Raw genomic sequence first — 18347 nt, forward strand, 5'->3', positions numbered from 1 at the left:
TTGCAAAACCAATACAATATTGTAAAGTAATTAACCTCCAATTAAAATAAATTTATATTAAAAAAAGAAATAAGAAAAGTGATGCAAATTCTTTGAGCCTCATGGTTTTCATATAGAACTGGAGATAATAAAACTCTTCAGAATTTTTAAAGGAATAAATATTGTGTATAAAAGCATATACTATGCTGCAGCTTCCATTTGTAGAAAGTGCCCTGGTAGGATATTTATTTATTATTTATCTATTTTAAATTCCTATTTTGTGGTTTTAGATGATTTATCTTCATACAGTTTAACCTTATATCATTTTACTTGTGTTGTTATTTCTATTTTATCAATAATTTATCTTTAAATTTTATCTTTAAATATATTTACATGTGTCAGTTGGCTATCCTTTACCAGAGATATGCTAGATTTTTGTATGAATGTTTAGCAAATACTATTTTTTTTCTTCTATGGTACAAAAAAAATTTAAAAAGCAGGGCCTTAAAACTTAAAGGTGACAGTCTTTAAAAATACCTCAAGTTCATCTCTATTGTCTATGATGACCATGTTCAAGGTCAAACTCTGCAATACTCAGCTCATTATCAAAAGCAAACCCTGAAGGGAGTGAAGTGAATGAATCCATGTACTTTCTGTTCTATGCAATCAACCTGTGATCTTTCAGAAGGTTAGTATGCTGTCTGGTTAGAACAGCCATTTATCTTGATATTAGTTTAGTATATTCCACCAGTGCCACTTTACATAACCACCTCCTTTGAATCATTTTGGTTAAGTCATGGCAATGGTCTGTCCAGCTGAAATCAAAGTCCAAAGATATCTATCTGAGTACTGAGTTGGTAGGACATTTTATTTCTTGGCAAGGGCTCTTAAGTGCTGGGCATAAATCTCACCACTATGTAAACTAGAAAGCATTCTGGAAAACCCATGCTATCTAGCAATTCCGGAACTTAACACCTCACTTCCTTACTTCAATTGCTACTCAAAGAACTAAAGCTTTTCAGCTACCTCAGCTCTCTCCAGGTTCCTTTAGTAGTACTCTAGTACTGAGCCTCTGACCCAAGAGATATCTTTGTTTTGGTTTTCCTCAGTTTTACAGTCTTTTGATTGCTAAATTCAACACATGGTATAATTTATCAAGCTATGACAAGTTGGTTTCTCAGCAGTATGGATTCTGATCCCTACCAGCTCTTATCTCTGGTCCAAGATAAGGATGACATTTGTTGAGATCTGAGTAGATCAAACAAATCTCTTTATCATTCTCAGCAAACAAATAGTTTTCTTCTTCTCTTTTGTCATGAAATGGACACTTATGTTACTTCAAGTCTTCATTAAAGGCATGTCTTTGGCTCCTTCTAAGTTAGCCTAAGCCTAGGAATAATTAACTGAAGTGTTGGTGCTCCTATAGTGCCGTTTATTCTTCTCTAACAGTCCATGGTACATTGTGGGCTACTGGTTTGTCTTTTTGCCCTTTGAAAACAGTAGTTGTCTCATTCCTCTTTTGAATCCTCACAGCTTAGCACAGTTCAGGGGTTATATTATATACTCAGTTGATGTTTAATTATTGCTTCATTGTATAATGATTATTTATGTATCATAATAGTTTTAAAAATTCAAAAAACACTAAATTCATTCAATCTCCTTTAATGAATATTTGTTATATATAAAAAAGAGGTATAAAGTCCTGTTCCCAAGTCCAAACCTCTAATTAACTTAAACCTTGAGTTTTTTTTTGAATTACCCATTTGAAATAATTGTCTTTATACCTGAAAAATGGATTTATTGAAATGTTTGAGATAAAAACTATGTATTGCAAGAAGCATAAGACAAACATTTCAAGAGTACAAAATTAGTTGTAGAAATAACATAATTTGCCAGTAAACCCACATTTTATTAGAAATGTGCAAAGCTTTTTGATGTAAAAGTTTTGGTTTTGTCATTTTTTACTACTGAGCACCCATTTTTATTTACCCATTTCCCATGGAGAGGTAACTCCTTGCATGCATTTTATCTCTCCATATGTAAATTCAAGGTTCAATCTTCTCAATGGGATAACAGGTCACAACTCAGAGATTTGAATTGTAATGAATCCAGTGACAAGGATTTTCTCTCGTGGATTCCAAAGCCGGCTAGGACTCTTCATGTCAAGATGTAAAAATCTGTAAGATGTTATGTTTCCCTCAGATTCTATCCCACAGGAGGCTAAACCCACAATCTCCCTCATGTTTCTCATTCAGAAAAAAAAAAAAAAAAAATGACTGCATTCAGAATTGTTCAACAATTGCTCTTTTGTCTTGGCTCATTCTTCACATCAAAGTGGCTTTCATATTTTTCCTTTAAGACCAGGTTGTTGGTTTAGGGTTGTATAAACTTTGCGGTCTGGTGTCTGGATTTTCACTGAGGACGATCTTCCCTTGATCGTCTTCTAGATGCTGATTAGGAAGAAGGCAGAGAACATAGATTGTAAATAGGATGAAATTATAGTGTTTGACAATATGATATTTTACTCATGTGTATGGGTGCATGCTCAGTGGCTTCAGTCATGTCCACCTCTTTGCAACCCCATGGACTGTAGCCCACCAGGCTCCTCTGTCCATGGGATTCTCCAGACGAACACTGGAGTGGGTTGCCATGCCCTCCTCCAGGGATCTTCTTGCCCCAAGGATCGAACTTGCATCTCCTCTGTTGCAGGCAGATTCTTTATCACTGAGCCATCAGCAAAGCCCCATTTTATGCATAATTATATCTATAAAAGACTATTATTTCTTATTATAATAAATGTTAAATTATGTTTTCTTAATAATATTCTGTTTATGATGAAACCAAGTCATCTTTTGATCAAAGGTATATGAACATAATAAAGTTATGCTTTATTTCCTTAGAAAATTTGGATGATTTTGCATGTTTAAAAGAAATCCATGATAAAGTTTTCACTTAAAAATTATTTGTACAATTGAGTCTTTAGTTTCAAATGTCTATATTGGACTAGATTAAAATCAGATATGCCTATAAATGCATTTATAAGCCTTGCAATTTCTTTTGACTAGTAGTATGTAATTCTAAGTTCCACAAAGGAAATCTTTGATATTTGATTGTACCAGAATATAAGGTATCCTAAGTGAAGATGAGAAAATGCACATAAATGAAGCTATAAATAAAGTTATAATGCATAGGTGTTATATACATGTATATAACCTACACATTATATCAACATTTTGTACATAGATATATTAATCATTTCCTATAAGTGTACAGTATATATAGCTTTGAATTTATTTTTGTCTCAAACTGCAGCCTCATCTTAAATAATAGTTTCACAGAGTTCAGGTGTACCTGCAACTTATTTTTACTCAGCTTTGGTGTTCAAAGATTTCTTTTCAAATTAACTCTACTTTAGTCTACCCCAGTGATTCAATATATTTAACAGTTTACATGAGTATAATTTTCTTTCCTTTAATGTTTGCTTTTCTTACATTTTATTAATAGTGAGTGATATGAAAGATTTATTTTCTAATTCATATCATCGAAATACTTTGCTTAAAATAAAGTATATTCAAATACTCTCCTTTGTTTTGTCTTAATTAACAGGTGTGCCACTTATGCAAATTACCATAATCAATATATTTACCTTGAACTCTTTTGTTGGCTTGTATCTTTCTCACAGGTGTGTCTGAAATTAAACAGTTGTAGTTAAAAATACTTTGAAGTTATGGCTAACATGAGACAGGAAAACACAGTTTAGCAGAAAAGTGTAAAGTTTTAAGTAAACATCACTTAAACATTTAGATTTTCTCCTGGAATAGTGAGACTTTGGCATTGACAACAGACATTTGTTTTCCTTATATCATAATGAATGTTTACTATTTTTGCAAAACATATTGTTTTATTATGGTATGTGGAGCCCCAGATGGTGTTCCATTTTTGCATGGAGTAAGTGACTTACATGACTTACTTTTCATCCTTTTTATAAAAGGCATCACTTTATGATGAAAGAATATCTAACATCCCATGAAGTTTAGCAGAAGTATATTCCCAGAGTTATGCACTCATTTTTTTCCTAGTCATTCCTATTTATGATATATCAGACTTCTGCCTCTATAAAATTCTCATGTAACTTAATTTTGATTAACTTTTAATATGTGAAATATGCCAATAAGCAATTCAAGAAGTTTGTACCAATTCAATTCCTGAATTGAATTCCAATCCGACAAGACAATTTAAAAATTAAAAAGTTAAAAATAATAAGAGTTCATATTTTAGAATTTCAAGTGTTCATAACAACTCAGTGTTCATACAATGCAATATTTTGCAAAATATTTCCCAGTTCTTCATTTTTTCTGTTAACTTATTGACAAGACTACTTGGTCAACTGAAATTCACATTTTCATTCTGTTGTTGGACATTTGAGATCAAAGAATAAATATGGTCCCTATAGCAACTTCACTTCTCTGCTTACCTTCTTTACTTTTTCTCCAAAGTTTGACTTCTTGATTTTTATATATTATCTGTACTCAACAATGAAGTCAAAATTTTTCTATGATATACAAATATATTTTTTTCAATTCTCTGAAATCTCATAAAAGTAAGACATGAAACTATTACCAACAATATTTTTGACTATATAATGTCAAGAATTAAAAAAAAAATATTAAGCATTTTTTGAAGAATTATGTTTCTGTCTACATAGCACATTTCCAGCATGTCTTTTTATTCTGCCTGGATATAAGTTACATAACCATTTATCATATGCATTAATACTATAGTAAAATGCAGAACTATGGAAAACCTCCTCAGATTGGATAGAGGAGGAGAGTTTAGTTGAGATAGAAAAGTCTGAATTATGAGTATGCTCCAACTGATATATTTCCCTTAACTTCAGGTTTGTTTGGTCACAAAAAAATGGCTTATAACATATTGTCAAGAAAAGATGGAAATCATTGTATAAAATGGATTTACTAATTCCAAAGAGCACTTATCATGCAACTTAAAACAAGATTTCAACATTACTTTTGAAAACAAGCACTTACACTCAATTTTCTTTTATAAATTTGGCAGCATCTGATTAATGCACATCTAATTAACTAACGTTAATTTATTACTATTTGGCAATGACAAAATTAAAATAAAAAATATACACTGTGGCAAACAAATATCTCTTAAAGAAAAGCTTAATTAAAATGCAGAAAATCAGATTTTCTCTCAGTGGCTCTCTGCCATTTCAAACTGAATGACACTTGTATGTTGTGTTTAGAGAAGCAAGTGTTAAGGTAAACCAGTCATTGGAATGATCCCACGAAAATGCCCCTCCCCACCATGTTTCTTTAAACACACAAAGTGTTTCCACCCAATTATCTGCAAGATTGTTGTATTTTTACATAGCTATGACTTTGTAAATTTAAAGTAGAGCATAAAATATTACTTTGTTGACCATATTAGTGTGAATTGACCATAATCCTGATAGTAGCTAACATCACTGAGAACAGTATTATTCTGCAGTGAACATTATTCCAAGTGCTGTTCATATATTGGTTCATTTTTATGTAGGAAACATTACCATCCCCACTTCCCAGATTAAGAAAACAAGGCAGAAACACATCAGTTTACTTAAGTTCAAGTGGGAGCCCAGATTGGAAGCCAGACCTAGGACCTGATCCTCTGTTTCGTACAGAGGCCATAAATCTTCAAATGTTATACTGGCAGATTTATCAAAACCTTCTCAAACAGTTTTTTTGCTGTTGTTCCTTTCTCCATAGCCCACTTCTCTGCAATTTTCCCTTAATTACTTCAGTAGTTTCAGTAAATGTAGTTCTATTTAAGAGAAGAGTGAACAATTGTACACATTTTTGAGAAGAATTTTTAGTTAAGGGGTCTGAAGTGTTTCAATAACAAATCATAATATTAGTATCCAATTGACCATTTAGCCAAGTTTATAAACATGACCTAAATGATTGAGGAATGCATTCAATTCACCAAAGTGTACTGTATGTACCACAAAATGAGCAGTTCAGATAGAAAACTACAAGCTTTGAGATGAAGACCATAGTTTAGCTATAGATCAATTATCAATATTCTGAAAGAAATAAAAAAAAAGCCTATCTTGCATGACATAATCTTTATTCACATCAGCTTCATTGGTGTTTCTTGGGATCTAGACAAGAGGATACTTGTTACTCAGTGTTGACCCAGTGGTTTTACAGGGCTGGAAAAAGAAAACTAGAATGTCCAGTTAATGTCCAGGTATTAGTAACTATACCACTTATATTGCCTTCCTTACGAGAAAAGAATCCTTGGAAATGTTTTGATAAAAATGTATGCTGTGGCAAGGATCTAGTGTATAGCACATGGAACTCTGCTCGATGTTATGTGGCAGCCTGGATGGGAGGGGAGTTTGGGGGAGAATGGATACATGTATATGTGTGGCTCAATCATCTATATTTACGGCACAGCTCTGCTGTGTATGCATCTGTAACTATCACAACTTTGTTAACTGGCTATGCTCCAATATAAAATATAACATCTTTTTAAAAAACTATTAAATTTATGTTGTGATATTGACAAAATGAATGCTTTATAAGTATGTAGAGAAACCAAACACTGGAAGATAAAGGAATCAACCTCTGGGATGAACAGGAACCAGAATTAAAGAAGGATTATATTTCTATTGATTAAAAGTAGATTATCTTATTCTTGTAACCGGTATTATCTTCTTTTGGCCGAAGTTATTCTTCAAAACTCAGTTCGTTGTTTATAAGGGACTTGATAACAGGGGCGTATTGAAGGGGAGGAAAACATACTTACCTGAAGTTTAAGTCTAAATAAATTAAAGCAATATATACAAGTGCAGCTACTAGTTGGTTCATTCTCTAAAAAGCACTGCCATTCTACAAAGCTGCTTACTATGGCAAGGACTGAAAAAAAAAGAATTCAACTTAATTTTCACAAAGTCTGCATTTATTCACTCAAATCCCCACCTTTTTTCTAGTAGAGTGTAAGCATTTTGATGTAGATGAGTAAATTTTGTATTATAGCTTATAGGAAACTGGTTCTACTGTGGCTTTGGGAGTGTCATATACTCCCAGCAGTCTAAAAGGAAGTCTTGTATTTTTCAGACACACATTTTTCTATTGAGGGGAAATTCAATCACTGGCTCAAAAAAATTATTAATTTTTACTATTGCTGAACAGCATCAATATTATGTAAGAGATTCTGCCTATGTAAAAATAAAGAAGAATAAAACAGGAATTGCTAAAAATATATACAGTCCCAAAAGAAATTACAACTTCTTGGACATAGTACTATAATTTTTAAAATTTTAAGCATAAAAGCTAATGAGAAACATACTTTGGATAAACACTAAACTTAAGCTGTGTTTCTTAATTCACAGTACATTTCAAAGAACATATTTGATTTTTCTAGATAATTTAAATTCTTGTTTCTCTAAAACAATTTCTTAAGTACTTTTTTTGTTAATAAAATGAATTAGAAATTAGTTTAGTCAAACTTCTTTGAGTAATTACCATTGAGAGTTTGTGTAGATTTTGAATTCTTTTTCTTCTTTCCTTTTAAAAGTAGATCCTTTTAATGCCATAGACAGAGAACATTCCATATTTTAAAGATTAAAATTAATTTCATATGCAAAATAATTTACAGCTCCAGATATAGATTATCACTTGAACTGTTAGAAGAAACAGATAACCCATTCCTGAGAATGTAGTTTTGGAAAATAAAATTGCTAAATGCAATTTTTTTTTTTGCTAGTTCTATGCACTTAAAAAAATTTATAAACATGCCTTTTATTATGGTTGTGGGGGCAGTGAATACATTTTTTAAAATATAAAAATTATTTCAATTTGGGCTTCTTTTAATAATTACCAATTTTAAAAGCATCCCCCTTTCACATACTAAGAATATCCTTACAGTTGTCTGTATCAGAGCAAAAAAATATTCATTGCTCCCCACTGAACTTTTTAAAGACTGTTTAAACTAGTAATTCTTTCTTTATACCTCTTACTTTAACCACCATTGACCCAATCAATCTGTTAAGACAGACATGATGCTGTTTTTTAACCTAATTAAGAAACAAACAAACCTGAATGCTCAGTCTTTAAAAAGCTGAAGAACTCAGTTATCAGAACCTGTTAAGTGGGTTAGTTGTTTCCCTTTTACTAACCTCCCTGAAGCAGTCTTTTAATTTCTTCATCTTCAAATAAATGACCATCACCACCTTCAATGAATTTGGTGACCTTGGTGACCTCTGAGAGGATACATGTTTATAGCAGAAATTGGTTTATGTAATAAAAAGGCTGGAGATTTGATGCGATACATAATGGCATCTGCCAAACAATAAATTCCAGACCAACACTTGGTTCTTTCTTGGTTTTTAGTGCTGTTTTTTGATAAGCCAATTTTCTTACAAAGTTGTTGAACAATATAACAAATATAGAACAAAACCATCAACATGACTATCATCTGAGTTTCATTTCCTATCTTTGGATTTTTTTTTCTTGTGTTGGTATGGAACTCGAACAAAGGAGTGAGATAGAGTAGAAAATGTAAAAGTCCTCAAAGATTATTTTAGAATTTGATATAAATAGATAGCTTAAGAAAGTCACATTCTTATTTTTCTAGACATACTGACCTTCTTGCAACAATTTCTTCAGAGTTTCTTCTGTTTCTCCACCTGTAGTTGAAATCCTAGTGTATTTTATTTCAGGACCTAAAGGAAAGACAGTTTACAAAAAGACCTGAAACAAGAGTAGGCACACTTCCTCTGTGATGGTTAGATAGTAATTTAGACTTTATGGGTCATATGGTTGGTGTTGCAACTATTCAACTTTGCCCTTGTAGTGTGAAAATAGCCATAGACATTGTATAAATGAATGGTCACATAATGTTCCAATAAAACTTTATTTACATAAGTATTAAAAGATGGCATGGGCCATAGTTGCTGACTGCTTGTTTAGACAAATACTTATAAAATAGCTGAACTCAGAATTTAATGCTAATTCATTGGTGGCAGACTGATACAGAGGTTTACTGAAATTATTTATAAATTGTTTTATACTAACTTGCATATATTTTGGTGTGTAGACCTTAAGATTAATGGAAAATTCAAAGGAGGGAATGGTTTTTCTTTTAGGATTTAGTAACTCATTAATAAATAGCAAAGTGAAGATAATGTATTATATAATACATATATGTGTATTCATAATAAAAACACATGCTTATAGATTTGCTCCCAAATTTCCAATTCAGGAGAAAACATAGATTATATATTTAGAGTTAGTATTATTTCTACCAAAAAAGAAATGAATAACTTCAGTAACCACCACGAAAATGACTTAAGCCTCTTTAATGAATCTTATAGAGATATTTTAGGATTAAATGTGATTTGCTCTTTGTAATCCAGGCATAGTTGCCTGGAGCATCCCATGGACAGAGGAGCCTGGCAGGCTACAGTCCATAGAGTTGCGTTGAATGCACACATACACACACACACACACACACACACACACAGTGTTCTATAGTATTGAATTAAAGACTACCTGTAATGATTCGTTCTTCCCTTGTTTCTTTTTCGGTTATCTCCACAGGCACTCCATCAATGATCTTGGTGTATTTTTTAATAATTGGCTCTAAATTGGGGAAGAAAAATGCCTTTGATTTGTCCTCGTATGGTGTCTAAATGGCCATAAGCTAGACATTTAATTAAATGTATTAAATGTAGAGTTGATTAAATGTAATTCTCACAATAATAACATTTAGAAATCAATCATAATCATTTGGAGAACATATCTCAAATAAATTCAGATAATAGAGGTCTAAAGGCTAGTAGTCATGTCCTGAATCTTGGGTAAAGGAGAGAGCCAACTGTCAAGCTAACACTCCATGTCATACTTGTCTCCTGACTGTGCAATGAGCATTTAGGGAGAATCCAAGGAATTACAACATCATTAGAATGGGAACCTCATAATAAGTCCTAGCTGTGGCTTATTAATCTTATAGAATTTTCATTCTTTCTTCTAAGACCAACATGTTATCTGGTATTGATGTGATTGTTTTCATTATATTCATAATCATCCTTGCATATGCAGAGTAAGGATGGTTTTGTGGGACCTGGTGATTTAATGGTAAAATCGATTCCAACTAGATCCATTAAAAGGTAAACTGTATTTTAATTGATTGGCTAATAAGAATCCATAACTAATAAAAGCTTTCCACCAATGTGTATAAAAGTCAAGAGAAAACATCAGATATTCAATATATTTAAACCAGTACAATATCAAAATGTTCACAGTGATCCTAAGTAGGCTAGGGAAACAGAACGCACCTCCATGGATCACTTCAGTTACCGTTTCACCTTCCTTAATCAGTCTGAATTCAGGTTCACCTTCAATTTTGACCTTTGGTATTGTGCGTCCTGAGGCATTGTTTTAGGAGACAAATTATCATGTTAATGCAGTCCTTTAAATTTACCAGAACAGGAAATTTATTTCAACACTGGTGTTGCTCAAATGTCAAAGTGCTTTCAGGTTTTATGAAATCGGTTTTAAACAGTTCCCATTGTCTTCAGATTGAGTACTATTTAGGAGAACAAATGACTCCTGGGTCAATTAGTGTGCTACTAAAATGAATTTCATCAGCTTTAGCACTTAAATTAATGTTTAATTGATCCATTTATTCATAGTTATAAATTCTGATTACACAAAATGTTATATATGACTATACTTTGTGAATCACACAGTCTGTACAACTTTCAGTTGCTCTAATGATAGCTAGTGTAGATCTTACTTTACCATACTGATGTCTATTACTTGCTTTTCTTATTATATTTTAAATTTAATTTTTAACTACTCTGTATATTTTTTATCTAATGGGCATAACTAAACATCAGAAAAGCACAACTTTATGCCTACCTTTAAGGTACGATTTTCAGGTTTTATGGGAAAATGGGAGTACTTACCTTCTCTATGTGAATGCTGCAAATATTTACTAATTAATAGTTAAACAGTCCTTCAAATGCAAAAGTTGTGTTACATTTGACTTGCAAAATGATTTTGCTCCAAGAGAAAATCATTTTGAATGTTAGAAAGCTGATTACTACATTACTACATAGTAATTAGATGAGAAGTTCAGTACATTTAACTCATACAGTAACACCCTTTAACAGTTGAATGGAACTATATATCCTTATCTTTGAGAAGGTTTATTTGTTTGTCCAGAAATTGTCAGTGTACACCATTACCCAGAATTAAAAAGTCTAGGAAGACCTAAAATAATGAAACAAGAGTACAGCTGGTTCAAACAATAAGTATTTCACACCATAATATTTGATCTATGGGGTCAAGGGACATTGAGTATCAAAACATAAGGCCAAGTTTTTAAGGTGTGGAAACTTCAAAGGGAAAGAACAGCTAAGGAGTTTAAGAGCAGGAAGTAAGTCAATAAAATATCCAAGTAGACATTTCTTTAGAAGAGCCTCAACTAGCATTTGAGAAACATCCTCCACCCTTAAGTTCTATGAAGGCAGGAATTTACTACCAAAAGTTTTTTTTTCATATTTACTCTGACAGGCACCTAGGAAAATACCCAGCACAGGAAGGGTACAGTAAGTATTTATTGAATTGAATTTCAGTTGATTTATTCCTAATTCTAAAATTTGGTTAAGTACCTTTTCTAAGAATCATCCTAAATTGGAGTCTAATATATGTAGTAAGAATTCAAGAGTTACCAATGAATCAGCAAAAGTTTAAACAGTGAGAAGGAAAGGCCAGTAGCAATCCTAGGATGACACAATTATAGATGGCTGCCAAGGCAAGTATTAATATTTGTCTCCCTCATTATGTTATACAAAGTCAAATTTCCAAATTTTTTAACTGAAGAGTTGTTAATGCACAGGTGACATGATCCCATTTTTCATCTTAGTTCCCTTCGTAGGAGGAACCCAAGTAGAGTTGATGCTCCATTGTGTTCCTAATTGAAAAAACAGTAATACAGTAGAATCCTGTTCACAAAGATTGGGAAGGTAGATGGGTTGAAAGAAGAAGCTTGAAAGAAAAGAGACAAATCTTGGAAAATAAAAATAGTGCGTCTGAATGATTTCTACTGAAGAAGATGTGTGCAAGTGATTATACGCTATTTTAGGGAATCTAAGTTTTAAAAAATAGTACAAGAATTTTAAAATTAAGGACCATTTTATTTTTTCATTAAAATGATCAAGAAACATTTTCTAAACAAAAATGTCTGTGATTTGACTTCTTAAAGCACCAAATTCTCTCTTTAAACAACCTAATTTTATTTATTTTAACTTTATTTTTTTGGCCATGCTACACGGCTTGCAGGATCTTAATTCTCCAAACAGGGATGAAGCCTGGGCCACCACAATGAAAACACTGGGTTCTAATCACGGAACATCCAGGGAGGTCCCCAAGTTCTCTTCATCACTATACAAGAGCCATCAAATGCTCCAATGACAATAGGCACGGTATTTGTTTCTCTAAAGCACAGATTTCAAATACCTCAACTTTAAGTTTTAAGAATGTATAAATATATAGATAACTACTAGGAAATACACTTTAACATACATACTTCCAATGTCTAAGTTTTAAGTAATGACTCACTTTTAGAGGAGTCAAAAGTATTCAGGAAGTTGCCATCTCAATTTATAAAATGAGAAGAAATTCCCAAATCAAAGATAATTACAGGAATAGTTTTCTTAATATTTGACTGATGACATAATCTGTTGTTTTTTTGAAGACTGGTTCTATTCTTCTTTCAGGATAATGAAAAGATAACCTGGTCTTTTTTCTGTGACTAGTCACCACATTAAGATGGCTAGACTTGGACATAAAAATTCTAAAGATCTTATCCTTTGGAAGTTATTAAAACACATGAAATGAAGGGGGCGTTGGAAATATTTGAGTTGGCTAACAGAGAGTAGGGGTAGAGAGAAAAGTGACCTGATTTAATATTCTAGTATGAAACATCAGGAAATAAGTATATATGCCTATTTAATGTATTATATATGTATACATATAAGAATATATAATACTATATATATAAGAATATGTAAAATATACACACACATTCAAGGCTGGAATTACGGATTCTAAGGTTTGATTCATTGTACCAACTACTTATTTCCTCTGTTCCTAGTGGTTTAATTAAAAAGTATATCATGTGTGGATGTACATTTTAAAAGTTTTCTTCAATATACAGCTTCTGTGCTCTCTGAGTTTGTTGAATTAAAAAATGTGTGCACTTTTTTGGAACACCTTGTAACAGTATAAAAGAGATTGATATGGGGGAGACTGGAAACACAGGTATAAAGAGTACACTCTCTGAAAGAGTCCAGGTGCAGGGAAGAAAGCTCAGAATTGGTTTGTTTAGTGAGTATCTGGGTACTAGTGCTAATGCAATGGCAAATTAAGTTCAAATGAAATCAAATACAAGCAAATGTACTGAAGTTATTAGGAATGCACATCTACTCTTCTAAATAAACTTGCATTCCGCATTCTGCTGTTAAATAAGCATGCCATTGATATGGAAATATTTAGCATGTTAGTTTCAAAAAGAATGTAGATACATTCATAGAAATCAGTCTATTACATGGATTTTTAAGGAACCATGTATACATTGAATTTTACCTTCTGTTTTGATAATAGGCTGAAGACTGCCTTCAATCACCTTAATTTTTGGTTCCACAACTTTGGTTATAATTTTAGTTGCTGAAAGTATAGAAAGTGGAACATAAATGATGCTTACATAAAAACAACCTGAATGAAATTGTCTTTTTTTCCCCCTTTGGTCTTTGTTGGGTACTGAGGTATCAGATGTGGTAATATGTTCAGGCAGTCACATACAGGAAATAATTCATAGTAATTATCTAGTATCTTCTCATGTCCAGATGAACTCTGAAGTCCAGTGACTTTGATTTGTTGCAGTGAAATATATACTTTCTGTGTGAGGAATCCTACCTAGAAATCTACAAGTTTGAGCTGCAGCACTAAAGCTCTTTACCTTCTTTTGTACTTCTTGAAAATACTGGCTGCGTAGCAACAAAGACAAATAAACATGATTAATTTCATACAATTCATAATATCTTAAATTGCATTGTTGGGTTCTTTCTCAGAAGAAGACATTGAAAGAAAAAGACTTGAAATATTTTTCATGCATTTGAAGACAGTGACATAGAAAGGAAAATACAAAAAAAAATTAGTTCAGAATACTTAAGAATGGATTTTTCAGTCAGGCAGCCATGAGCTCTATGCAACAAATATGAATGATCATGTATTTAAATATTTGTTACAGGCTAAAATGACTATAATTTTCATCATCATCATCATCATTTTTAAACTGAAAGCTATGTATTTTGAATCTATGTCATCCACCCAACTGAAATAATTATGTGCAAAATATATTTAAAATAGCAGCCAACCATTTGGTCAGCTTTTGGTTGCATAGATAACTGGAAGTGTGCCTCTGGAGTCAGATACCAGAGCTACTGACTTTTTATCCTTTCTAATTAGAGCCTTAAAAGATGGAGTCATTAGATAAGGAACTAAAGCTGTCTGTGCAGATGTAATAGATTGTGTTGACACACTAGAGGCAAGATGTTAGTACATTTGGATTTCTGTCACATTTTCACTTCAGGTGTTTGAAATGTGTATCTGTGTCAACTCTTTGAATTAATATGGATACCAGGGCTTAATTGTGACTGTTTCAGTTATTTCAGATTTAACATGTTGAGATCTCAAATTAGGAAACTCTGCAATATATCAAATTGGTGTGTCTAGTTATCCATTCCACAGGTGGTCTAGCCACAGAGAAACCTTTCCATGAAGGTCAAATCCATAGAGCTCTCTGCTGCTACTAGCAGAATGGGTTACTTAGCTTTAGCTTAAATTTTCACTTCATGTTAAGGAACTTGAAGTTTAGAATATTTATTTGGTTCCTAGATCTGTTTCAGTTTTGCTTTTCTGAATACTTAAATAGTTTTGACAGGTCAAAGAATGAAGATTAAATACTGATTTTATTCCTCTCCACCTCAAATGTCATATATTTGGCAACATATACTAGAGAGCATTTTTCCCCCATACAATTTAATATGTAAGGTATTTGGGGGACAAGAATAGTGCATAATAAGACAAAGAAATTTTAGAGACAGGTCAATAAAGGAACATGAAAATGGAATCTTTGGTTTAATTCGTCTCAACCTCTATCTGAACTATGCTTCCAAGTAACAGCTTACACATCAGAGAGGAGTTAAAGAAACATTCCACATCAGAATGTAAATCTCAGAGCTCTTTCAAGAGCTGTGAGTAGGTAGACAAGATTCATTAGACTTGCATAATTTCATAAAATGTAGATTATTCTCTGTGAGTAGGTATCCAATGTAAGCAGAGGAAAATAAAGGAATTATAATATATTAGGTCATTGTAAGCAAAATAGTGCATTGATATATAGAGAAAATGGTGAACCTCTCATGGATAAAGTAGGGAAATGTAGTGCAGACATAATTTTTATGGAGGAAGATGACATAGCATTTCTGATGAATAGAGCTCATAACGTTTTTTGATTTTTTATAAAATATATCTTTAACAAGACTGTATACTTCCAGACTGGAATTTAAACCATGTGGAAGTATAACTATTTCCAACTAAATGTTTGAAACAGTGCTGATCTGGCCTGATGCTAAGATTGTCCATGTCATTATCACATACTTGAAATCAGTAAGAACAGCAGACATTTTGTTTTGCTCCTTACATCATCTTTATGCCTTTTCCATATCTGGTGTAAATCTTAAAGGAAAATTTTCTTAATTAAATAACAGGATGCTCACAGTATAAAATAGAACAATTCTAGCCAAGATAAATGTACAAATGGGAGCAACGCTTTAGCTATTGATATGTTTTGAGTGTTGAACTGTAGAGTCAAAACAAAATGAAAAAGAATTTCTGCTTTGAAAGCTGCAGTAGAAAAGAGGAAAAGACAAAGAAAGAAAAAACTACACTGAATAAGAAATACTATGAGTTAACATTTATGCAAATGAAATATCTTTACCATAGTTAAGAAATAGAGGTTTAATTTTGATAATCTGGTAGAGTCAGGAATAAAAGAAACCTTGGAATCTAGAAATTCTAGGTTTATCACCTGACAATGTTTTTGTTCCTTAATCCAATTTTGAATGGGGAGAGTTTTTTGAACCACCAGTCCATAAACGTTAGAATTCTCTGACAGTCCGCCCTTAGATAGCTGAGGTCTTTAGAGTGGAATGAGCTAGAAATGTTTCAACAATATTATTTCTATTTCCACACATTTGAATTTTCAGAGCTCTGGAATGCATGACTTTCTCCCTTGCATCTTTGCCATGCTAGCAATTGTATCAAGCTGTGAGTGAAGAAGTGGTTCATTGGAGTTGAAGAGGATAGTCAAAGCTGAAAGGTCTCCTACAGACTGCAAGCCCTGTTTCAAGTGGGATGAGATTTGCCATTGTTTGGAATTCTAAATACCAGATTATCAATCATCTCAGTAAACAAAAAGAAAATTATTGTTTTCTTTTTTTTAAATCTTGCCACGTATATGTGACAAATATTCATCATGTACTTACTGTAGACAGTTATGGGGATTTCTTTGAAGGTACTGCCACGAACAAACTGAAAATAAATATATTTAGCATCATGAAATGTAGTCATTGCACTAACATGAAATGTTGTCATTGTATTAACAAAATCTTGGCACTGTGATTTTTAATTCTCACTAAAGAAGTGAAACTACCATTACATTTAGTAAAAATGAAGTCTTCATATGTCACCTTCAAGTTTCCTGCTATTGGGCAAGATGGCAAAAATGGTTGGATTTGTTATTCAGAGTTTTAAAAATTATAAAATAGCAAATCCCAAATTAAATGTTTATTAAATAATATTGCATATGTTGTCAGGTACTTTAACCCTACTAATATTCAACCCAGTGTTTATTCCCAAATATTCCTTTGCCTTTAATTATTGTGCTGTGTGCTTAGCTGCTCAGTCATGTCCAGCTCTTTGTGACCTCATGGACTCTAGCCCACCAGGCTCTTCAGTATATGGGGATTCTCTAGGCAAGAACACTGGAGTGAGTTGCCATGCCCTCCTCCAGGGGATCTTCCCAACCCAGGTCTCCTGCATTGCAGGCAGATTCTTTACCATCTGAGCAGCTAGGGAGACCCTAACAATTGTGATTAGTGAATATTTCTTATAAGTAAATATCTTTCCCTTTATATTCTGTAGCAAAAATATTTGATGATAGAAAAATTATTGCTTTTATCTGTATGTCCTATCTTCCCTGCTGGATTGTAAACTATTGAAGAAATGATGCAAATGGTATATAATCAACAAAGAGCAATGTACTCAGGGTATATTTACTTATTAATGTATATATTTCTAGTTTTTTATGTTAAACCTGCAATGTCTGTTAAACACATTAGAAACATATGCAATAGCCAGGCTCCTCTGTCCATGGAATTCTCTAGGCAAGAATACTGGAGTGGATTGCTATTTCCTTCTCCAGGGGATCTTCCCAACCCAGGAATTGAACCCAGGTTTCCTGCATTGCAGGCAGATTCTTTACCAACTGAGCTACAAGGAGAGCACTATGCAATAACATCTGTACCTTAATTTGGATGTATTTGATCAGTTTATTAAGTATTTCTAGCAGCTGATCATTTCCAACAGGTGTGTCTGTGAAGAGGAATATAAAATGAATATTGTAAGAATCAATGAAATAAAAATATAGGTTTCTATTGAAAAAGATTTATTTTTCATTAATCAGTTCAATAATTACCAACCTGCTGGATACAGAAGTTTATCTACGACATGAATGACACCATTTGTTGTCATGATGTCAGATTCTTTTGATTTCAGTTCATTTACCAAAAGTGTATCATTTACCTGTTAAAACAGGGGATAATGTCAGTGGGAAATTTAATGAAATATGAACATTAGGATAACTGAATACTGGATTAACACTCTCATAGATATATTCTAGAGAACTTACTCCTTTCAGATAGATTTTACTTCCTTGTGTGGTCTTTAAAATGTTAGTAACGCCAGGTTCAAAACCTTTTCCAATGAAAACTCCTGGTGTCAGGTGATAAAGGATGATGTTTTGAAGAGCATTTTTGTCCCCTAGGAGAAAAATATATATATTTATTTAATAATATGTCATATATTTTGACATTTTGATATTATGACGACTAAGGGGAAAATATTTCTTTGTGTTTATTTTTTCCATACTGTAATTTCTTATAATGTCATTGTTCTCTCAAGGCAGCATCAATGTTATATCAAAACATAGTCTCTTCAATCAGTTCA

The 18347-nt window shown here is 32.5% G+C and overlaps 1 protein-coding gene across 7 annotated transcripts in view; it reads right to left on the reverse strand.

Moving 5' to 3' along the window:
• Positions 1–1625: 1625 nt before the first annotated feature.
• The window catches only part of POSTN (periostin), a 34800-nt gene continuing 18078 nt past the window's right edge, over positions 1626–18347 (reverse strand). Inside the window, exons 13-23 of one of the 7 annotated variants that reach the window (XM_006065975.4) lie at positions 18031–18161; positions 17822–17924; positions 17647–17714; positions 16607–16652; positions 13644–13724; positions 10328–10417; positions 9543–9632; positions 8636–8713; positions 8168–8251; positions 3626–3667; positions 1626–2429 (exon numbers count right to left, since the gene is read on the reverse strand). In XM_006065975.4, the coding sequence (XP_006066037.1) occupies positions 2392–2429; positions 3626–3667; positions 8168–8251; positions 8636–8713; positions 9543–9632; positions 10328–10417; positions 13644–13724; positions 16607–16652; positions 17647–17714; positions 17822–17924; positions 18031–18161 (851 nt within the window). In that variant the 3' untranslated portion in view covers positions 1626–2391. The remainder of the gene's footprint in view (positions 2430–3625; positions 3668–8167; positions 8252–8635; positions 8714–9542; positions 9633–10327; positions 10418–13643; positions 13725–16606; positions 16653–17646; positions 17715–17821; positions 17925–18030; positions 18162–18347) is intronic. The other 6 variants (XM_006065978.4, XM_006065977.4, XM_006065976.4 and 3 more) reach the window with 6 other exon arrangements.

The sequence above is a fragment of the Bubalus bubalis genome, chromosome 13 (genome assembly GCF_019923935.1).
Source record: "Bubalus bubalis isolate 160015118507 breed Murrah chromosome 13, NDDB_SH_1, whole genome shotgun sequence".
In the NCBI taxonomy this organism is placed as follows: Eukaryota; Metazoa; Chordata; class Mammalia; order Artiodactyla; family Bovidae; genus Bubalus; species Bubalus bubalis.